The sequence below is a fragment of the Oreochromis niloticus genome, linkage group LG15, assembly GCF_001858045.2.
Source record: "Oreochromis niloticus isolate F11D_XX linkage group LG15, O_niloticus_UMD_NMBU, whole genome shotgun sequence".
In the NCBI taxonomy this organism is placed as follows: Eukaryota; Metazoa; Chordata; class Actinopteri; order Cichliformes; family Cichlidae; genus Oreochromis; species Oreochromis niloticus.
The window spans coordinates 31,684,305-31,707,704 of record NC_031980.2 but is presented as its reverse complement, the minus strand read 5'-3'; the positions used below and the strand labels follow the sequence as shown (position 1 = coordinate 31,707,704).

At 39.0% G+C, this 23,400-nt stretch overlaps 1 protein-coding gene across 2 annotated transcripts in view; it reads right to left on the bottom strand.

Moving 5' to 3' along the window:
• The window catches only part of cd2ap (CD2-associated protein), an 82,967-nt gene that overhangs the window by 23,865 nt on the left and 35,702 nt on the right, over positions 1–23,400 (bottom strand). Inside the window, exons 4-13 of one of the 2 annotated variants that reach the window (XM_005465337.4) lie at positions 22,399–22,499; positions 21,997–22,126; positions 19,749–19,927; positions 18,100–18,187; positions 14,996–15,090; positions 12,613–12,711; positions 11,484–11,555; positions 5,572–5,608; positions 4,450–4,512; positions 241–388 (exon numbers count right to left, since the gene is read on the bottom strand). In XM_005465337.4, coding sequence (XP_005465394.1) covers positions 241–388; positions 4,450–4,512; positions 5,572–5,608; positions 11,484–11,555; positions 12,613–12,711; positions 14,996–15,090; positions 18,100–18,187; positions 19,749–19,927; positions 21,997–22,126; positions 22,399–22,499 — 1,012 coding nt within the window. The remainder of the gene's footprint in view (positions 1–240; positions 389–4,449; positions 4,513–5,571; positions 5,609–11,483; positions 11,556–12,612; positions 12,712–14,995; positions 15,091–18,099; positions 18,188–19,748; positions 19,928–21,996; positions 22,127–22,398; positions 22,500–23,400) is intronic. The other variant, XM_005465338.4, reaches the window with a different exon arrangement.

Genomic DNA, 23,400 nt, shown 5'->3' with positions numbered 1-23,400 from the left:
ACAGACGTGTGTGTTTAAGATCCCTCAAATAACAACACAACTTGGAAAAGAAAAAAAAAACAAAACAAGCATTGGACTCTACTAGATACAATTACATCCTTGTAAATTACATTTGGTGTAAATATGCTACTCAGTATCGACGTAAAGCACTGTAAATTAAACTGAATTGTCTTTTTCTTTTTTAACCCAAAGCTGCAATGGAGTTTATCAGTGGTGTTCAAATGATGAACAGATACTTACTTGAAGCTGGGTGAGGAAGCAAGAGGCTTCTCAGGCCTCTTTGGTGGGATCATTCCTGGTCGGCCTTTCCCTGGAGGAGGGACCGGCTTCTTGGGCGGGACTAAGGGCGCAGCTGGTTTAGGTTTAAGATCTGGTATGGGTTTGTCAACTGGAGAGAAAGAAGGGGTCAGGTAGATGTTAGAAAAAAGAAATATGAACCAAAAAGAGGAGAAAAGATGGGCAGAGAAAAGAACAAGAGGGGAAAAAAGAACATTTACTGGCTGAATGAACTATTTTACCATCATGTTATGCTGCCTATTCTAGAATTACACACTATAACTGAGAGTAATTGATGGAAATTCAAGCCTCGTTCTTCTGGGGAGCTTAAAGAAGCAGGACAAAATACACAGCTCATCAGCTGATTCTGTTTGCCCTCAGCTGAACTTTAACATGCTGATGACAGAAACGTTAAACTGCCCAACACCCTCACATGGGAAGCATAAGATAGACAAGACTAGATTACATACACAGATAGAAAGATGGGCAAATAATGTGATACACATAGCACGACATGTGTCCTATCTGTTGCTATCGCTTTCCACAAATCTGTTGTCATACTGATTAGAAAACAGTGATGTGCTTGTGTGTCATGTTACCTACCTATTAACCAGGAAAAGCATTTATTGCGTGAGCAATCATCTGTGACAGTGCAACATAATTGAAAGTATCAGCTGTAATGTCAAGCGGCAATGTTTTGTGGAAGACCAATTAGCTTTACTTCCACAACAGCTACTGTGATTAATTCTTTTCCTGTTTGTCTGCTGGTTCCTTCACTATGAACATAAATAACCCTGTGTGATTCTTAGATTTTTCCTTCACCTCCCATGAAGAACCTCTTAGGACACAAGTGGAGAGAAGAAAACAAAAAGAAACAAATACGAAGAAGCACTAGGATGAAAGACAATGTTGAGGGAAAAAGAGATTAGTGTTACAACTTGGGGGGGTCTGACACATAGAAAGTAACCCAGAGTGAGCACACACATACTTTGTGAAGTGAAGACTTGAGGAAGAAATTTAAATATGCAGAAGTTGGAAAAAAAAATGACAGCAGGAGGTATTGCTGATCCTGCTGACCACCTGCTGTTATTCAGTCACACACTGTTAAAACCCGTATAAATATTTCTAGCACACATGAAGCTGAAACTTCAGTCGGCATCATTTTACTGCTTGGATAAGCAGCCTTCCTCTCTGCTTGGTTTAAGTTGAAGAAAACACAAGTGGTGTTTGGTTCCTTTGGTTCCTTTGTCTGTTTTGTTGTTGCTGTTTTTGTCTTGAGTCTTCACTTTCTTCACTGCCTTCATTTCTCAAAGCCTTTGTTCTCTGACTTTTCTTCAGCTTCACAATTAGTGAGGTCTTATATATTCTGTCTGCCTTCTACTTTTCACTTACAGTTTTACTTTTTTATTCGTTTGAATGTTTTTCCTTCATCGATGGAAATTAGGTTTCAAAAGACACTGGTTCTTTTTGTTTTTGTTTTTTTTCCCTTCTAAAAAGTACTGGTTCTAGAAAAGACTAAAACACTTGCACAATTTGAAGATGAACAGAAAGCAGTGATTTGCATTTAAATCTTATATTAAACCTAAAGTTGCAAATGCAACATATTAAATATCCAAGCACTATTTTGGTTCGTGTTTAAAGAAGACTGGAAGAATTGTGTAAAATCTCAGTGTATGTTTAAGGTCAGAAAACCATGTTGTTAATATAAATAAAACCTGCCATAGACAAAAAAACGATATGACCCAAGATCCAGGTCCTGGGTCCAGATTCATTTGGATGTAAAGTGAGATCAATAAGTATTTGATCACCCTGTGATTTTGCAAGTTCTCTTACTTAGAAATCATGGAGGGGTCTACAATTTTCAGCATAGGTGCATTTCCACTGGGAGAGACAGAATCTAAAAAGAAAAATCCAGAAATCACATTTTATGATTTTTGAACAATTTATTTGTGAATTACTGTGTCAAATAAGTATTTGATCACTTGAGTCAAAAAATAATAATATTTGGTACAGAAGCCTTTGTTAACAATTACAGAGGTCAAACGGTTCCTGTAGTTCTTCACCAGGTTTGCACATACTGCAGGAGGGATTTTGGCCCACTCCTCCATACAGATCTTCTCTAGATCTGTCAGGTTTGGGGGCTGTCGCTGAGCAACATGGAGTTTCAGCTCCCTCCAAAGATTTTCTATTGGATTTAGGTCTGGAGACTGGCTAGGCCACTCCAGAACCTTAATATGCTTCTTACGGAGCCACTCCTTGGTTTTTCTGGCTCTGTGCTTTGGGTCATTGTCATGTTGGAAGACCCAGCCACAACCCATCTTTAATGCTCTGACTGAGGGAAGGAGGTTTTTGCCCATTGTCACAATACATGGCCCCGTTCATCCTCTCTGCAGTCGTCCGGTCCCCTGTGCAGAAAAACGCCCCCAGAGCATGATGCTTCCAGCCCCATGCTTCACTGTAGGTATGGTATTATTGGGATGATTCTCATCATTCTTCTTCCTCCAAACACGGCGAATGGAGTTAAGACTAAGAAGTTCTACTTTGGTCTCATCTGACCACAGGACTTTCTCCCATGACTCCTCTGGATCATCCAGATGAACTTCAGACGGGCCTGGACATGGGCTGACTTAAGATTTTAAACCATGACGTCTTAGTGTGTTACTGATAGTAGCCTTGGAAACAATGGTCCTGGCTCTCTTCACGGTGTTGACCAGCTCCTCCCGTGTAGTTCTGGGCTGATTCTTCACCATTCTTAGCATCATTGAAACCCCACGAGGAGAGATCTTCCGTGGGGCCCCAGTCCGAGGGACATTGACAGTCATCATTAGCCTCTTCCATTTCCTGAAAATTGCTCCAACAGTTGTTCTTTTTTCACCAAGCTGCTTGGCAATTGCCCCGTAGCCCTTTCCAGCTTTGTGAAGGTCTACAATTTTGTCTCTTGTGTCTTTTGACAGCTCTTTGGTTTTGCCCATGTTGCTACTTAGACTTTGGCTGATTGTGGGGTGCACAGGTGTCTTTATGACAGCTAACGACCTCAAACAGGTGCTGCTAATTTAGAATCATGAGCAGAGTGTAGCTGGACTATTTGAAAGCAAAATAACAGGTCTTTGAGGGTCAGAAATCTGGCTGATAAGCAAGTGATCAAATACTTATTTGACACAGTAATTCACAAATAAATTGTTCAAAAATCATAAAATGTGATTTCTGGATTTTTCTTTTTAGATTCTGTCTCTCCCAGTGGAAATGCACCTATGCTGAAAATTGTAGACCCCTCCATGATTTCTAAGTAAGAGAACTTGCAAAATCACAGGGTGATCAAATACTTATTGATCTCACTTTACATCCAAATGAATCTGGACCCAGGACCTGGATCTTGGGTCATATCGTTTTTTTGTCTATGGCAGGTTTTATTTATATTAACAACATGGTTTTCTGACCTTAAACATACACTGAGATTTTACACAATTCTTCCAGTCTTCTTTAAACACGAACCAAAATAGTGCTTGGATATTTAATACGTTGCATTTGCAACTTTAGGTTTAATATAAGATTTAAATGCAAATCACTGCTTTCTGTTCATCTTCAAATTGTGCAAGTGTTTTAGTCTTTTCTAGAACCAGTACTTTTTAGAAGGGAAAAAAAACAAAAACAAAAAGAACCAGTGTCTTTTGAAACCTAATTTCCATCGATGAAGGAAAAACATTCAAACGAATAAAAAAGTAAAACTGTAAGTGAAAAGTAGAAGGCAGACAGAATATATAAGACCTCACTAATTGTGAAGCTGAAGAAAAGTCAGAGAACAAAGGCTTTGAGAAATGAAGGCAGTGAAGAAAGTGAAGACTCAAGACAAAAACAGCAACAACAAAACAGACAAAGGAACCAAAGGAACCAAACACCACTTGTGTTTTCTTCAACTTAAACCAAGCAGAGAGGAAGGCTGCTTATCCAACAGTATGCTGAGTAAAATGCAATGTGGCAGAAGTAGGACGGATTTATGCACCGAGCGAAAAGGCCATAACGGGAAAATAATATCGGATGGAGATCTGTGTTCAGTGCCAAATTTGGAGGGAAATGTCAGAAAAAATATATTCTGATATGTGGAGCAAAGCTGTGAGCAATGGGGGAAAAGGGAAGATAAAGAAGGATGCGAGCAAAGACGGAGTACAACCGTACCTCTGTCCTCTGGCCTGACCAGATGAGGCTTCTTGTCAGCACTCGGGATCTCCGGCTTAAGAGCTGAAAAACGAAACATGGTCCGCACAAGAGTCACCTCGTCTGTCTGACACGACTGACTTGAGACTCAGACAACAGAAAGGAAGACACTTTCTCAAGTAAACACAACAAAGCACTGACACAAATACACTATCCTCTTGCCACATGACTATTACACTGTGTATGTATTGGTGGGTGCACACCAGTGTGGTTTGGTTATGTTTGACATCTACACATGAAGAAAAAAAATAAATAAATAAAAAAATCTCAACACAGACAGGAACTTATGCGCGCACATGCACACACACACACACACGAAAGTGTAGTTCTAGCAGGATATGAATGCAAACCCTGTGGTAAAAAATGATGCAAGTGTGCATTTTGCAAACTGTAGATGCTGCTGCTGATACCAGGGACTGCTGTCTCTATACCCAAACTCAGTCACCACGTGGCCTTCTACTTGAAGTAGAAGTAGATCACACACTTTGGGCTTTCATGGATGTTTCCTCAATCAGTCAAATGTAAACAAAGAGTACATGGCAAAGGATCCAATCCTTTTTGATTTTTAATCTACTTTCTACCATGTGTATATATACTTCTTTTTTTTATGAGTTGCTACAGTTACAGGATGCCAGCATGTACACAGGTGCACTCAGTGGGACATGATGATGGAAAGATCCTGAGTACACAGTTGTTTCTTTTGCTTCCTTGAGGATATTTCAGCAATGAAGCAGCACAGATGCTGGGTATAAAGAAATTACCACCCAAATAATTAGAAACTCTTTCTGTCAAATCATGTTGACATAGCACTTAAAGACTGTATCTAAAATCTGGAGAAATATGATCTGGGATTGAAACCAAAAAATTAACAGATTACTCTGACAATAATATATATATTTTTTCCAAACAGTAATTTTAATGCACTTGATATTTTTGAGGCGGTGTAGAATAAATGTAAACACCTACTAATTCTACTTAAGAAATGAGCTGCTCAATAGCAAGACATTTAAAGTAAGAAGCCTGTTTTCACACTTCCCACTGACTTGAGAGCAGATAAGACAAAGAGGTAAAACTGCTCCTTACCCGTGCTTTTAGATGGTGGAGGCGGTTTCTTCGGTTTCTGACAGGAAGAGAAAAGTAGAGAGATAATAAATGTTAGTGTGACAAAGGATGACACAAGAAAGTGATTATCTTTATTTTTTAAAAAAAGAAAAAAAAAAGCAGGAGTTAAGGAGAAAGGTACAAATTTGGTTTGGTCTAAACAAAGATAATTGAATTTGTTGCACTAGATTCAGTCCTGCAGTGAAATGTTGTGATTGCCTTCTTATATTAGGAGAGCAACACAGGCAGTTTAAATATTTTGTCATTTTACAGCATAACCGTCTTCAATTACAACTCAATATATTAATTCAGTGAAGATTAACCACAAGTCTTATTGTCTAACATGATTAACGCCAACACAAGTCAATATATAAGAGCTAAATCTTAAAGGCCTTACAACGCTGGTTTCAACCATTACTAACAGACGTATTGCACAAAGTATTGCACTAATTAAAAGTTTAAAAAAAATAAAATAAAATGACGAGGTTCCATCTGCTGTGAAACGGGGTGAAATAAGGGTGGGAGGAGAGGCAAAGTACAGCAAGTGTCACCCAAAACCAACCCGGTTACTGCAGTATCACACTGGACGCATTTAGCACTTAGCAAGTTTACTTGCTCAGACATGTAGGTGTTGGCTGCTACTTTCACAATGCTAAAGGTTACGGGTGTTTTAAAATACAGACACAGACTTAAAAAAGTTTCTCTTTATATTAATACTGTGTCTCTCATCTAACTGTTCCCAACAATAAATTTTGGCATAATTATGACAATAATGCCTGGGAACCAAAAAGATTATGTCTGAGTACGGGCAATATTTCAGTACAAGATTCGCCAGCTGACTTGTGTTGCATTAGTTAGACTGCCGCTTTGTGACATTTAATAGCTTAGGCACTGGTATCCTAATACCCATTAATAAAATCTATTTCCATAAAAATGTAATAATAATAATAATAATAATAATAATAATAATAATAATAATAATAATAATAATAATAATAATAATAATAATAATAATAATAATAACAATAATAATAATACATTTTATTTGAAAGCGCCTTTCAAAACACTCAAGGTCGCTGTACACAGTAGAGTAAAAAGCAACATAAAAGCAAAGAGTTTACACAATCATAAAACATAAACAAATTTAAAATAGCAAAGTGGAGAGGTTATGTGGGATAAGCTATTTTGAACAAGTGGGTTTTGAGTTGGGACTTAAAGAGAGAGAAGGTAGAGATATTTCTTAAATCAGGAGGTAGGGAATTCCAGAGTCGTGGAGCAGAGCAGCTGAAAGCCCTGCTCCCCATGGTGACAAGACGGGGGGAGGGGACGGAGAGTGAAAGGGAAGAAGAAGATCTGAGACAACGAGATGGGGCGGTGATGTTAACCAGATCAGAGAGATATGGAGGAGAGAGATGATGAATAGCTTTAAATGCGTACAAGAGTATTTTGAAATTGATACGATACTTGACCGGGAGCCAATTATGGCACTGGAGGCTAAGCAGTCAGCAGTGATGGGCTTACAGCATTCATTGAGTGAGTCATTTACAGTCCAGTCATGTTATATAACCCTAACATGACAAACACAAAAGTAGTTCTCAAAATGAATGGGGTATATATCTTTTTTTTCCTCTTTCTTTTTTTTTTTTTGCAAATAAATGCCCACATCTCTGGAAAACACTTTTAATTACTCATCAGCATTACAGTAAATCTTATATACAAAGGTGTATATGTATTGTATTGTTCCAGTTGACATTACAGTGTGCACCTTGAGAGCAGATGGTTGAAATGTGTTCAGGACTTCTCTTGTCGTTTTATTTCAACATGTGCAGTTAAAGAGGATTCTACCTACCAAACATGGAAAATCTCCCATAAATTAAATAAAAACTGATTTCATCCGAGCAATTCACATCTAAAGTAAGAGTCAAATATGGAAGCTGTGAAGGGATTATGCGGGGATCTGAGGGCATGCATGTTACATGTCAATGATAAAAGTCACACAGTGGCTCTCATTCAGTGGACATAACAGGCTTTTATGTGTGTGTCAGATCAGTCATGTTAAAAAAAGAAAGAAGAGTTTTTCAATAAAAAAAATTTAGCACAGTAGAAATAAATGATATTTAATCAGCCTTTCACATTGCTGCAGATGAATTCTGCCCTGTTCGTCTTTACAATGTTGCATGGACATTAGTTAATGTGCAGCTCTCTTAAGATTCTCTCCCCCCCACCCCCACAAAAAAAAAAAAAAATCTCAACACAGACAGGAACTCATGCGCCCACACACACACACACCCTGAGCATTTCAGTCAGATTGAGATCTGGACTTTGGGCCACTGCAACACCTGGAGTCTTTCCTTTCCGTTATAGATTTGCTGCTGTGCTTGGGATTATTGTTCCTGTGCATAGCAAAGCTTTAACTGTCAGATGACTTCACTCACTCTTTTCATCAACATTTAACACACTAAGGCCTGATTTAGATCTGTGCAGGGAATCTTTTTAATTGTTGCAGGCTGCATTGACCCGATATGTAGTTACATTTCTTGGTGTGTGACATAGGTTTGCTGCTGAAGCATAAATCAGGTGTAACAGAGGCCTGTAGAGTCTGAGCTGTAACTTTTGGTCGCTCTTGTTTCACATGATTGTATATCTAAAGATATGGTTCAATCATCAGCATGATCCATGATTATAACTCACCTTTATGTGTATTTAAGAGAAACAAAACACAAGTGATAAGTGCAATAAAGTAATCTATTAAGTGGGGAAAAAAATCCCACCTGCAAGAGCAAGCAAACAAACCAAGTCTATCTTTTTATAGATCAACGTTGTTCATGTGAACAAAAAGGTAAAGATGTCATTTTAATGCAACAATGCATAGCAGTGACTTTTTCCTGTGCATATATGCATTTTCACTTGTGCTGAGCAAACAGGCTTTGTGGTACAGATCATGCAGCGACAAGCAGCACACAGCAACAGTTTGAAATGTAAAATAGAAATAGCTTTGAATATATCAGTGCAGTTCTGCTATTTCACTTCTGCTTTCCTCTGTGCCTGCGATTCAAGATTTGAATAGTTGTGCGGGGCCTTTGAATTTAAAATGTGCTCCACAAAGCAGGAGCCAGAAGGTGGTGCCACAAAATGTAAGGGCATAATGTAAATGAACAAAACACCAATGAGCACCAAAATACAAGAATAAAACAGTAAAGAATAATAAAAGCCACAAGTTGAAACCAGTAAATAACAAGGAATTAAAATTAAATAATAAAGGTTAGCAGCAGACCTGTGAGTGAGAAAACACCAAAACTGAAAGCAAAAATTAAACCAAATGACTCAAAACAATTCAAATTTTCACTGTTTGATCTCCTATCGTAATCACTGAATTTGGCCATGGACGATAAACATAGTGTCATTTAAATAGCACCAATTCACAACAACAGAAAAATTTGATGTGAATTCCTCAAGAAAGTGTATCTCAGAATGTTGACCCCTGCAGTATTAGACAGACATACAGATCTAAAAATCTCTCATCAGCAAGCACTGTCAACAGTGGGGAGTAGGGCTGCTCAATTAATCGAATTTTAATCTCGATTACGATCTGGGTTTTCAACGATCATTAAAGATGACTGAGCCGATTATTAGCACCTCCCTCGTGCTTTACTCTCGCGCTGCTCCGTGTGGCAAATCGAGCGCACCTCTCTGCGTTTCGACCACGCGTCACAAGAGGACCCGAGGGAAGCTCGGAAAGCTAAGCAGAAGTTATTTGGAGAGGAGAGGATAATGGCTGCTGAAGAAAGAATGCCGTTGGTTGAAAAGAGAGGTAAAACGACTTCAGTGGTGTGGAAACCAATGTTCCCTCTAAGCTGCGCACATGCGCAATTGCGCACTGCTGGCACGGTCTCTGCGCACAGAAAATCTGCGTTGCGCACAAAAAAAAATCTAACCTGAATTGAAATTAAAATTAAAACTTTAACAATTCTGTTTTGCAGTGTTAGTCAGTAAGTGACTGGCTGCTCCTGTATGGGATTAGAACGATGCCACCTTATCCTATAGTCCAGCCAATAATGATTCACATTCGTATATACGCAGCCAATCAACGTCGCTGACAGGCTATGACAGCGTCCTTATGTGCCGACACCGGTGTTTTAGCTAGCAAAGCGGCGTGGCTGATGTGGAGTGAAGCCACATTAATGACAACGTGTACAACCATTGGAGATGTGAGCAGGACAGACGGAACAATTGACGGAAAAAGTGTGGACTTTATACCAGTTTTTAAATTGTGTTGATAGGCCACGTAAAACCAGAGTTATGATAAAAATATATGCAATGTTTGGTTTTCTTCCTGAATACTGTCGTTATTTATATTTACTGCGGGAAGAAACGGTAAAAACGTTGTTTTATAAGGAAAACGCTCGAAAGCACTCTCCACCTGTGAGCACAAACAAAACCAAAAAAAACCCCCACCCTTTCCTATTGGTCGAAAAAAGTACCGTGTCGACCAATCAAAAAATTATATGGCAACGTGGCATCTAGTTGTTAAGAAACGGGGGGAAGTTTTAGGAGTGACGGCGGTGTTCTGAGATGTGAGAGATTTGAGACGTTTAGCGCAAATCTTGTGTAGTTAGTGTGTAGTGCAGTCAATAGTTTTGTTGTGTGTGTCAGAACAATGAGGCGACTGCTGAATGTTACAGGTGTTACAGCAGTGATACATCTCCTGTTGTCACACCTGCAGGTATCAGGCTGTTGTTCTCCTTTATCTCATAGTGGACAGAAATTATGTTTTGGAGTGGCACAAATAATTTGTGTGGCATCAGATTTGATGCAGAACAGCTGATTGTTCTGTAAATAGTTTGAAATGTTTATTTAAAAAATGCTTTGGCTGCATTAAAAAAAATAAATAGCTGCAAAAAACTTTGTTGTTTGCCAAACTGAGTTACTTTTTTGAAGTAGTAACTATATAATTAATTGCCCAACATTGGTCATTATATACTGTATTTTGCAGACAGAGAGTTATAGGACTCTCCCAGACCACAGACTCATACTCATAATACAAGTCAGAGCTTTATGAAAAAAAAAAGAAAAGAAAGAAAGTTGTGTTTTCAAAATTGGAGTTCAAGTTATTTTTACTTCCAATAGTGTTAACATACTACGCAGGTCATGAACAGGATTTTTTAAATTTTCATTGTAAGTGGGCTAAAGCAGTTAATTAAAAGTAGTCTAACATAAATGTAAATGCTGTAATTTGATTATTTTAATAAACCATGTAACTTGGATGTATTAGATGCTTGCGTGACCACAGTGCACACGTCTGATGTCTCTCACAGTGGTCCAAGGGATCGCTCAGGGAGTTTGTGTGTTCGCTCAGACACATGAAAAATTAGAGGGAACATTGGTGGAAACATTATGGGTTCGCGGAGTCAGACGTGGATCAAATATTGTGCAGTATTTTGAAGTTCACTAAACATAGATGTTTACATTTTTCATTTATTTTTTTTATATTGCAAACATTTGCACTGTAATCAGTATTTGCACACTATTTTATATTATTTTTTGACAATCTTTAAAGCCATTATTCAATACATTGTTATTGTTAAATAAATATCGTCAAATAATCGAGATCTCAATTTCAGTGAAAATAATCGTGATTATCATTTTTGCCATAATCGAGCAGCCCTAGTGGGGAGGAAGACCACCCTTTCAACAAGAAGAGACCTCCAGCAGAAACAGTAGTAGCCACCTGCTGTGACTGTTTGGGATGGTGAGAGGAAGGTAAAGAGAAAAGGAGGAACATAATCCTGTTTTCCATCACAGGAACCATGATAGCTGCACCCATTTTTTACATACAGGCAGCTGAGGATAAAAAGAAGTGTTTGTGAATAGTTCGGGGTACTCTGGATGCTTACCTCTTCTGCCTCTGGCTTTGGTGATGATTTGATGGACCCTCTTGATGTGGGAGCCTGAACAAGAACAGAAATCTGCTAGAAAGTCACTCCAACAGCTTTCTCTGATGAAACTTTAAAGAGCTTTAGTACAGTAGGAGTCATCAATCAGTCAGACTTTCACACTATTTTACACAACCTGAAGGACTGTTTAAAAACTGATCCACTGATCTCAAAAGGCTCCTTTGTACTGTAAAAAGCATTTGAACAATCACCAACAGTTACTTGCTGCATTTGGGACGTGGGAAATTTAATCCAACTTCGAGCTCCATAAAACTAATTGGTAGATGTAAGACACAGTCAAAGCTGGGATTGAGTAAACACCACAGAGCTACATCCCTGTGGGGCTCATTCTCATGCGCAGCATTAATGTGCTGTCAGTCACCAGAATGTGATTTTCCTAAGAGTGCCCTGATAAGCTGATGAAGAGATGAGAGTTTGAATGACATCATATTTACTCCTCCTGATTGGTCTGTGTGAACACAAAACAAACCAGAACTAAAACATAGTACTGCATAATTTCTTTTTCATTGGTCCAAATCAAATTGAGTTCAGGTTAAAAAACTGAATTAATTTATTGACGTTTGGTTTTAATTTATAAGCACAGTATATCCACTGTGACTGGTTAATGGATGAGGGGAATGGAAAGACACAAGAACACACAGACTACAAACAGCAAACTATAGAAGAAAGCAGAAAGCTAACACGATTTTATAGTAGTATATAAACACATGGGGAAGTACAGCAAAAGGACTGAGTGCATCATGGGAAGTCCCCCAGCAGTCTAAGCCGATAGCAGCATTACTAAGGGATGGCTAAGTGTTAACTGCTCCAGCCTGAAGAGAATGAAGTAGCCTCTAAGGATCACTCTGGATGTTTCTAAATTTAGGATCACTGCAAATACAAAGAACATATCCTTGTATCTTGTTTACTCTCATATTTTGCACCATGAACACCACCCACCACACCCTCCTGAGTCTCACGAGTCCCTCGGTTAACTTAAAGAACCTATAACAGATGATCTAGTAACGAATGACTGGGAACGTTGACTGTAGGCCATAATGAGTTAATTCTGTTCTTTTTCCAATCCCACCTCTTTCTCTGTTTCAGAAATCATGACGACGAAGTTGTCAGGGAAGACGCCTTCTTTGCCTCCGACTTCGCCTCGCCACCAGCCCGGTTCTCCTGTGTCCTGTGACAGAGGCAACAGAAAATGATGAGTGGAGGCTGGCATGACATCACACGTATGTCCAATAAGTCTGTTGTTTTTATTTAAAACTAATGCAATTTCCTTTTTGAAAAAGAAAAAAAAAGTTTTTTATTACTTTGAAAACTACATAGCCTGAACCCTGACCCTACGCTATCAGAAGTCTTGGCAATCAAGGAGTCAAAGAAAATATGTAAAACAGGACAGGGAAAAACAAAAAGAGCAGCTTTAAAAAAAAAAAAAAAAAAAAAAAAAAAAAAACCTTAAACTCCCTCTACAAATATGTCAACACTTGTTTTCATTTGAATGTACTTTTCTTGTTTCACCACTAGATGGCGGCAGCTTCCCAAGAATTACAAAAGGCAGTGAAGGTGGAGAAGTTGTGGTTAGGTGTCACTGCTCTCCTGCTGCTAATTAGCATGTGGAGTGTGGATCACTCTGCTCAGTTAGAACAGTTACCTCAGGTGACTGAAGAGGCTGTGAAAAAATAACTACATGTCCAACTTCAGGAATTTTCAGGGACACTCATAATGGTGTGATACATGTAAAAGGAGGTGCAGAGTTGAGTTAGGCCACCTGGTGGCTAAACAAACTCTCACATACTGTAAACGATGTGCAGTGAGCAGAGTGAGTATTGGACCTCTGCTGTCTGTCTGGAAGGGCTAAAATAATAAGGTACCTTACCTCTGGACAGGAACACAGTAACTGTCTAAAGCCACAACAAAGCCTCAACTACGGATTTCCTTTTTTTACATCCCACATTTCACTGTGTTCCTTCTTATGATCACAACATAAAACCTATTCATTTCTTCTCTCACTGCCAACACTCAAAGTACTGCTTGCTGCTGATAAGATACTGACATCATCTTATAGAATCTGACTTATGCCCAGGCACAGCCTCTACTTTGTGTGTTTGAGCTCTTTTTCGTAATTTATGCACATAAAACTAAAGACAAGCAAAAGGATTCAATTTATTTATTTATTTTTATTAATTTATTTATCCAAAAGGACCCTGGAAAAAAAGAGTCTGGGAACACAAAATACTAAACGCTAATGTTCAGTTTGTTTAACAGAAACTGAGACACTGGCCAATCAGGAGTGGAGTGGTAAAAGACCTAACGGGGTACTCATGAACAGCATTATGTGTTTTATTTAATGTAGATAGATCTCGCTTAACAAAGTCTCTTATTGTCATTTTAAATCCAAACATCACCTGAGTTATTACTAAGTTATTATACTGTGTTGTGTTGTTTGTGTTGCGTTGTGATGTGTCGTATCGTGTCGTGTTACATGTAGTGCCGACGTAGGACAGTTTTCCAATTTCATTGTACTATTGTACTATGTATGACTGTGCAATGACAAAGAGTTATCTTATCTTATCTATCTTATCTTATCTTAGTTTGAGCTGGGTTTTTTTGTTTTGTTTCTTCTTCTTTTTTTTTTTTTCTTTTTTTTTAAAATCTAGATCATCTTGTCTTCATAAAATGAAATGAATTGCTACATCCATTTCCTTTAAATAAGCATGATTGTGAAAAATCTATTGGAGATCTCAGAGCATCTGTACTATCCAGCTAACAGCAGCACCCAGTCTGTGCACTGAATCTGAAACATGTTGCTTCCACTTTTCTCTCTTGCAATGCAGCTATAGAGCTGCTATGAACTCCCCAAAAACACACATAAATAATTACATCCAGTTCTGAGAGCTAGGTTATAAGAGTGTAACTGGTTTGGTACATGCCCATGCTACAGTATTGTTTGTACTGTTGGCTGCAAAATGGAAACAGTACAATGTTCATGTTATAGTTGCGTAAATGGTAAAAATGGGTGATTTCAGGCAGCATAATGATTTTATATTGTTGATGTGAAACGATAACTTGTATGAGGTGTTGAAAACAAAAGCAAAGAACAGTTGGTTTTTTGCCAGGCAACATAACGGTATCATCATACAACAAGCAGAAATGAAATGTTATTATTGCTAAATTACAGTGATATAATGCTTTTATACAGTGTTATATGTGTGCTAAGCACAAGCTATTTTAGCCTGTTGCCACATGGCTGCTAGGCAACATTATGACATTATGATATCAGATGATACACGTTTAGCTGCTCAACTCCTTCATCATGTGAGAGGAGTTGGTGCACACCGACATGTAACAGAATTGCACATTTCCTTTTTGCTCAAGTTCCCTTGTTCTTTACCTGTTCTTCTGCTTCACATGTTGGGTATTTCATTACACAAGTTTACAGCATGAGTCACCTGGAAGCTTACCTTGCTCAGCACGTGGACAACATCGCCTTCGTTCAGGGTGAGCTCGTCCTCATTCGTGGCTTTGTAAGCGTACGCCACCTTACAGTACTCTTTAGCTGTGGAAACCAAAAAATTGGCTTCTATTATAGATTGAAGACACAAAGAAAAATCACCAGTACACTACTTTATTCACCTTGTCACCACATTTCTTTCTTTGCTAAAAGATGAAAAATATTAAACAGTATCTATATTTCAAGAGCAACCTCGGGTATGTTTTCATGTTGCTCAGCCAGATACTGTGATGTGAGAAGCACGGGTAGTCTCCCCAGTGTTCTATATCAATTTCTCACTCATCTCCAAGTGAGTTACATATAAAACAAAAAAATATAAACATATAAACAAAAGCAACATGCGTCAGCTAGTAGCAAACAATTGCTATCATTTTTTTTATTCATATTTTATTCAAATTGTGGTGCTAAGCAAACATCATGTTGAATACGTAAAGGTAAAAAAGGAGCACATAAAAACCTTCAATAATCTCATTTACACTTATCCAGACCAACAAATATGCTAACCCTTCACCCAAAAGGCAATCGACTTTTAATCATTCATCAATCAATCATCAATTGATCTATGACAATATCTGGGGCAGGTCTGCAGGGGCAGCAAGATGAGCAGTGACCTCCCTTTCTCCACCTGCTTCCTCCAACTTTCATACATTAACAGGCCAGCTGAGAGATACAACCTCTCTAGTTTGTCCTAGGACCTCCTCCCTGTAGGATAACACCTCGGCCTGGAGGCGTCCATCCCATCCCATCCCATCCCAGCTAACTCTTTTTTGACGTGGAGGAGTAGGAGCTCCACTCCAAGCCCCTCCTGAAAGACCAAGATCGCCGCCCGTCAGGAAAGCAGAGCCTAGCCACAATTCAGAAAAAGCTAATTTCCGCCTCTTCTATCCATGACCTCAAGCCAGCACCTGTCTAACTGTGACCTGGCCAAGACAAACAGCTGAATTTGAGATTCATCACCTTTTTCCTCTCAGGTTTTGTGCAAGTCTCTTTTTACCTTTACTTCTTCAACAATGGGATTCTAATCATACCTGCTTTTATTGGACACACCCGTTAAAAATTCCCAGTGCCGACTGTAAAAGAATGCTCGGCTTTAATGAGCTGTCAAACATTTCCAGTAGCACAAACAAATTCCCAGCAGCTACAGATCAGGCAAGCAGAAACCTCGAAAAGGAAGTTTAGCCCATTCTTGTGAGAACTGTTTCAGCTCAGTCACATTCTCGGGATATCAAGTGTAAACAGCTACTGAGGTCAATCCAGAGGATCTCTACAGGGTTTGGGCTCCAACTGAATCGCCTTGACCGGTGAAGGTTGTCGGTGATGTCATTCAGTGCTCTTACTTAGATATTTAGGGTCACTGTCCTGCTCACCTTTTAAGCCTATAAAGGATCATTCACAACAGGAAAAAACAAAACAAAAAGAAAAACAGCAGAGAGCACAAAACTTCAATGAAACTCTGTAACTTGTACTTGAATGACAGGGGGAATACCTGGTAGGATTGCTAAGTGACTAGAACGCTGAACGACCAAGCAGCTACTAGCAATAACTGTTACTTACAAAGCAGTGTATGACAAAGCCGAGTACTACCAAGTGTAAATGTGTGAACGTTGGACAGAAAGCACTGACATGTAGAAAAAGTGCTTATGAATATTATAGAAAGTGCTTTGAGCGCTATAAAACAACATGACTATTTACCATTTAACATGTTTATTAGACACAAATATTTTAGAAAAATGCCAAAAACGTGTTTAAAACTATAAACACTATTTTGACATTTTTGGGCAATTAACACATTGAAACAAATAAAGAGTCCTCCTTCACACAGTGTGACCATAAAAATATTTTCATACAACTTCCTCTGGCCTTGATAACATCTGGTATTCTGGCATTGTTTTTATGCACTTTGACAGTTTCTTTTATTAGTTCCCACAGGCTAGCTGTCTGATTATCTTTGAATCCACTAAATCCCAAATCTGTTTAATAGGATTCAAGTCCGGACTTTGACCTGGCTGGCCCATCAGCTCCAGCACTACAGATTCCTTCTTCTGGGTCTCTGCACAGCTTTGAAGCATGCTTGGGTCATTGTCTTATTGGTATATGAACCGACAACCGATCTGATCCTTCTGTGTCTAGTACTTAAAGCTTAAGTACATTTAATCAAAAAGAATATTCAAACACTAAGGCTATACTTTCTGTCCAAGAATGCAAGAAAATAACTAATTTGGCATCTGAATCAAAAAATAATCATGTGCTTCACTATTTACTCTGTAAATTCATGAATAATAATTATACTTATTATATTTTAGCATAGAAAAATATTCAGATGAAAGCACCTGTGCATACTGGTGGATTGACCATGACAGAAGAATAAAAGGGATTTCTTACCAATACTATTAATGTGGGACAGCTGTGGCCCAAACAAATATAAACATGCACAGGTGACTGGGGGGGCTGACTAATACATCTATCAGGTACTGCGCGTGGCCAGGTTTACTCTAGGCTTAATGAGCATGCACACTTAGATTCCTTTTCGTAGAAAGTTGAGAACCCACTGCCACCGAGAAACAAACTCAGCGCTACCAGATTTGCTGCAGGTTTGCTGCTCGTTAACTTTCCGAACAAATCTACAGAGGGTTACTGCATGTGACAAATAGTTCCAATCAGATCCACCAATATACCAGCAGCTCACAGATATACTGAACGCTTTAACAACATCACCAGTAATGCACTAATGCTTCATTTAGGTTCATTAATATAAACACGCACAGGTGACTCTTTTTGCATGGTGGCAGCTCATTGGTCAGTGCTGCTCCATACTCCTCCATAACCCATACTCCTTAGCAGTAAAGGGACGCATGTAGATCATACTTCAGATTTTACAGTACATTTTAAGGCTTGCAATTCCACTCTGTGGACAGTTTTGAACCAAGGATTTCAGTATTTAAAATCAATAAATCTCACAACAAGATAAACAAAAAGACGAACATCACTCTCATACAGATCTATAGACTGGTGACAGAAACTACACTAATGCACCTGAAGTATGTAATGTGTTACCTTTGGATTTGCTGTCTCCATCCACTTTCTGTGAATCTGTCGTGTTGGGAGGAGCGGGCTTTGCAGCAAGGGGTATTGATGGGATTGGCTAAAATGAAGCAAACCATACAGATGGGAATGATTTATCAGACATGAGTGGACAGTGTTTGGAGGCGTGTTGTCTGTTGGACAGTGTGTCTGAACTGAAATGAGTGGAATAATCCAAACAGCTTCTTTTTTTTTTTCCTTTTTTTTTTTTTTTTAAAAAATGACATCGGATGGACTGTGTTGTTACTTATGAGGTTAGTAGTTACGGATCATAGGACGTAACAGGAAAGAAGAAAGTGTGAAACACAGAAAGCTGGAACCCATTCTTCCCTGCCCTGTGATGTAATTTGATGACAAGTGCTTCAGTCACAGGCAAGAAAAACAGAGCATGAAGATAAAGAATCCTGAGAAATGTTTGAAAGCCGGCAACAATGAGGCGCTAAAAGGAATAGGTATGAATCCCACCTATTCAGTTTTTAAGGTTTGGGTTTTTTTGTTTTTTTTTTAAGTGGGTGGGGGTGGGTGGGGGAGGCGGGGGGTGTCCCCTAAAAGGTGCAATAAGTCAAAGTCAGACAGCAGTGTATGAGGGATGATGAAGGTCACATGAAGATACCTGAAGCTGCTGAAGCTGTGAAGAAGACTGTGGGAGAACATGTGAAATGTGGTATGTAAGGAGTGGAGGAGAGTGAGGGAAGCTGAGCTAGTGATAAAGAAAGAGTGTGAAAGCTGTTGTGAAGAAGAGAGAGAGAAGAGGCACAGTTTCAGAAAAACAATAAACGCTATACTAATTACTCACTGAGCTTATGCATCAACTTGTTTATCAGGAGCCGGCTGAGATTTACTCTTTCCACATTTGAGAAAATTATACTTAACACAAGCTGTGGCTTAAAACAGTGTCAGGTGAAGGTGAAAGTTCTGGCTTGGCTTTACTGTGATGATAGCAACGAGTGTGTTCATTAAAATAAACATTAATGTAGGTATGGTCCTTCAGTGTCCACAGTAACATATTAGGCTTCATGAGTGTTAGACTGAACAGAAGAGCTGACAGGCTAACATAGAAATAATCATTACAGATATGACTTGAATCACACATGGGGTGTCAACCAACAGTAACATACAACACACTAAGATCATGTAATAATACTGTCCTAATATAATTCTATCATGGCCTGATGTTGTCAAGATATGATACGATATTTTTTACAATGTGATACTTTTAGGATAGTATCATGTTGTCACAATATTCTATCATAATAGGACATGATACTATTATAGTACAATACTGTCACAATATCAAGATGTGATATTATCACAGTAATATAAGGATTCAATGTTGTTACGATATGGTTACCAGAACGAAATCAAATAACATAAGGATGCGAAACTAAACCACTTGGATGCTGTCATGTCACAATAATATTATGACACACTGCCCTCAGTAATGCATGGTATTAATTAAACACTGATTCTGTGATGCTTGATACAAGGAAATCCCCAATCAATTTGGGGATTTCACGATTTCTATAACTGCAGGAGAAAAAGCAGAAATGTGTGGCAGTTTGATTTATGGTGAGCAGCCTTTGTATGATTTCTGCCATTACTGTGGTGTAAATCGCACTTACATTATCATTCTTCTCCTCTTTGTCAGGGGTTTGCACTGAGTGCCGTTTTTTGTACGAAGCATCTTTGAAAATATCTCCGAAGCCGACTCCTTTGATCTTCTTGGGCTGGGCAATGCCTCCGTTCCCCGGAGTGGGCAATGGTGAGGTGGGTGTGCCAATGCTTTCTGCTCCATTTCCATCTGATTGAGACAGAGCTTGAGTTAACGGGTTCATTTTACTATTACTGTAGTACTTTATAAGCAGGGGTGCACATAAGTGGTCCGCAGGTGCGCATTCACTGTCAAAATAAAAGACGCGCACCAGATAAGAAGTTGCAACGCGCGTTTGCGTACATAAGATTTTCTGGAGGAGGACAGACATTTGTTTAGAACTCCTAAAGATGTCGAAGAAGCAAGCTCCTTTAAGCAATTACTTTGGTTTTCCTCCACCTCCAAAGAAAGGGCAAAAGGAGTCCAAACCGCAAAAGAAGTGCGTATTCTCGGAAAAGTGGTTGCACGAGGTGAGTTGGCTTCAAACAAATGATGAACGCACAGAGATGTGGTGCAGAATATGCCGTGAAAATCCCAATCTAGCGGACAAAAACTGTGCCTTTTATATGTATGCAAACGCACGTTGCAACTTCTTATCTGGTGCGCGTCTTTTATTTTGACAGCGAATACGCACCTGCAGACCACTTATGTGCACCCCTGTTTATAAGACACCAGAAGAGTCTGTTTTCGGCTGCCAGTCTGCTGCAACTGTGATTTACTTCTTAAACAGGGTATTTCATCTGAAATCATAGTAGGGCTTCTGCTTGACCATCACAATAATAATACTTTTGAAGTGAAATTCTTAGTTACAAAGTCAAGGAAATGCTGTTTTCATTCAACATTCATGGTGAATTAAGCACCTATGACAAGCGGTACCATAAAAACAAAAATATCAGTCAGTGGTCTAATCCAAAGCCAGGGAAGATTAAAATCAGTCTCAGCTGACCATCTGATTCATTTAGGAAGTGTTCAGATTAAAACTGGTCCTGACCTCTTCTCTGTTCTCTGGTCACAAATCTAACAATTGCATGCAGTGTAGATCAGTCATAGTTAGCTGGATAGTCATTTGTTCGGCTTCATTGCTAACATTATCACTAGCAAAGTCATATCTCGGTGGAAATGCTAGTTTACCAGCTTGCCAAATTACTGCAGCAGCTAACGTGATCCATGTTATTAAATTCTGTACAATATGAAATGGTGTTGATAGTTGAGCTAAGCAGCTCTGTCAGTAAAGCAAAGATTTACATTTCACAGTGACGATCAACATAAAAGGTAGTCACCCAGCTAGCTGTGGTTTAGCTACACAACATATCTGGCATTTATCAGTTCATAACTAACGTGTCGAGTCTGCTGTCATTGTCCTACAGTACACACACACACACACACACACACACTGATAGAACTTTCCTCTAACATGCTCTCATATGAAATACTTGTTTACTACTGACTGCTAACAATCTGTGGATCCTAAAATGACTTTTTTTAAAGAGTTGCTGTATCTCTCAGTCATAGAAGAAGAAGGCAGAAGGCTTAAAAACATACAGCTGTAGACTAAACAACTTAGCCTACTGGCTTGTTGAGGCTTGTTTCAGCTGGACTGCATTCTAAGCTGAACGGCTTCATTAACTGTACTTAATTCTACTAACAATGAAGTAATGACCTTTAAATACAGAAACAACACAGCTCAACTAACATGCTCTAGATTCAGAAAATAACCAGTAGTGTTCACTCTGTCTGATCAATGTTTGCTGATGGCCAGCTGTTTGGTTTGTTCCTTTACGTCCCCTTCATTCATTACACTTCGGTTCACCTCACTGTTGCTAAATTGCAGTGTTTTGCTGTGTAGCGGTGTGCAAAACAGCGAAAATCGAGTGATCTCCTGTTGCTTCCAACTTTCTCTGATCATTTTATTGTAGTTAAAATCATATCACACTCTTACCACCAGAGCTCTGAGGTATTTGTACCATAAACACTATTGTATAAGTGGTATTTATGGTTTATTAAATGATTAGCACACTGACTAAAGACAAATTACACAAAGTTAGTAAATTCAAGACAAAACACTCTCAAACTAACTCAACACAGCTTTGCTCAACTCTGCAAAAACCCACCTTTCCAGCTTTCTTTCATGTCCTATTGCCCAACTTGCCTAACCAAACATAAAATACCAGCACGCCTAATGTTTTTAAACTCAGCTGCACCCTTTTTTTTATTTTTACCAGTGTCATCAGCTCTGCTGGTGTCATTGGACTCTCCGACGTCTCCCATGGGCTCCAGTTCTTTGACAAAGTTGGAGGGAAACAGGCCCGATTTACCATTCAAGGTGCCGCTCCACCAGCCCTCTTCTACCTGTGCACATGTCAAATAAAGCAATCAGACCTGATTGTGTAGAGAGATTGAGAGGTTCAGTCAGAACATTCTGATACGGTGAGGGCAAAAAGAAAGGTCCAAACCAAAAGGAAAAGTGAAAAACTTTTCCCACAGCACAGCCACTCACATCTCTCACTTGCCAAAACCTGTCTGCACTGCAAAACCATAACATGCATGTAACACTACACCTATACACAAGGAAGCAGTTAGACTAGAAAGTGTTTTCAATAGGGCCTGGTTTTTCACAGTACCTCTTCAGTGATCTCTACGATGTCTCCAACTTTCAGCTCCAGCTCGTCTTCGTTCTGCGGTTGATACTCAAATAGCACCTTGCACTGTCTCTTCTTAGGCTCTGAGGAGAAGAAAAAAAAAAAAAGCAGACCTGCGTTCACTGTTTGTAAACCTGTGTGTCTGCAAAGTAAAAGTAAGCAGTGTGGGAAAGCAACAGAGGTGTGGACCCAGCCAGTGGGATGGCCGTCAATGAAAAGCTCGCCCATAAGGAACTCTTCTACAAGGTGATCATACAGCATGAAGTAGCCCCGCCCTATTGAACAAGCAGAGCTGTGCAGAATATTCAAAGTATATGGATATTCACATAGGTCATTCAGTGAAATGTTTTTAATCAATCTTAAAATTCTTATTTTTTTCCTAGAAAATATCACTTCTAATAGAAAAGTGCTGCTAATAGCATTAGCCTTTATTGAATAAGTGAATGGTTTAACCAACTTACTGGCAGTATGCAACATTTTAGAGTCATAATAACCGTTTATGATTACACATTTACGTCTTTTACGATGCCAAGTAATCATTGATTCAAATAGTCCAATACATTGGCCAATATTTTATATGAGACTTTCCTCATAACGGTTGTATTTGTTTGTTCTGCTTTGATTTACTTGTTTACGCTCTTGATTAACTGTCTTCTGTGTTTGTGACTTCATTTATATGTTGTAAATGCAGCTCAGCAAACAGCCAATATTGGCCAATAACAACCACCCATGGATAAAGAAATCAGTCAAGCTCCAAACGAAACGTTTTGTGTTCTTGGCATCACAAAAAGTATCAAAACTATACAGTCCAAAGACTGTATATCAAAGACAATGTAGCGACTGTGACCTCACACACTGGGTTTCAATTTTTCTGTTTTTAAAGCTGGAGCCTTCTACATTTTCTCCAGGCATGACAAGGGGAGGATCGCACTGAGAAGCCAAAGGACATGGCACACTCAGCTAGTCAACTCAATCAGAAGGTAG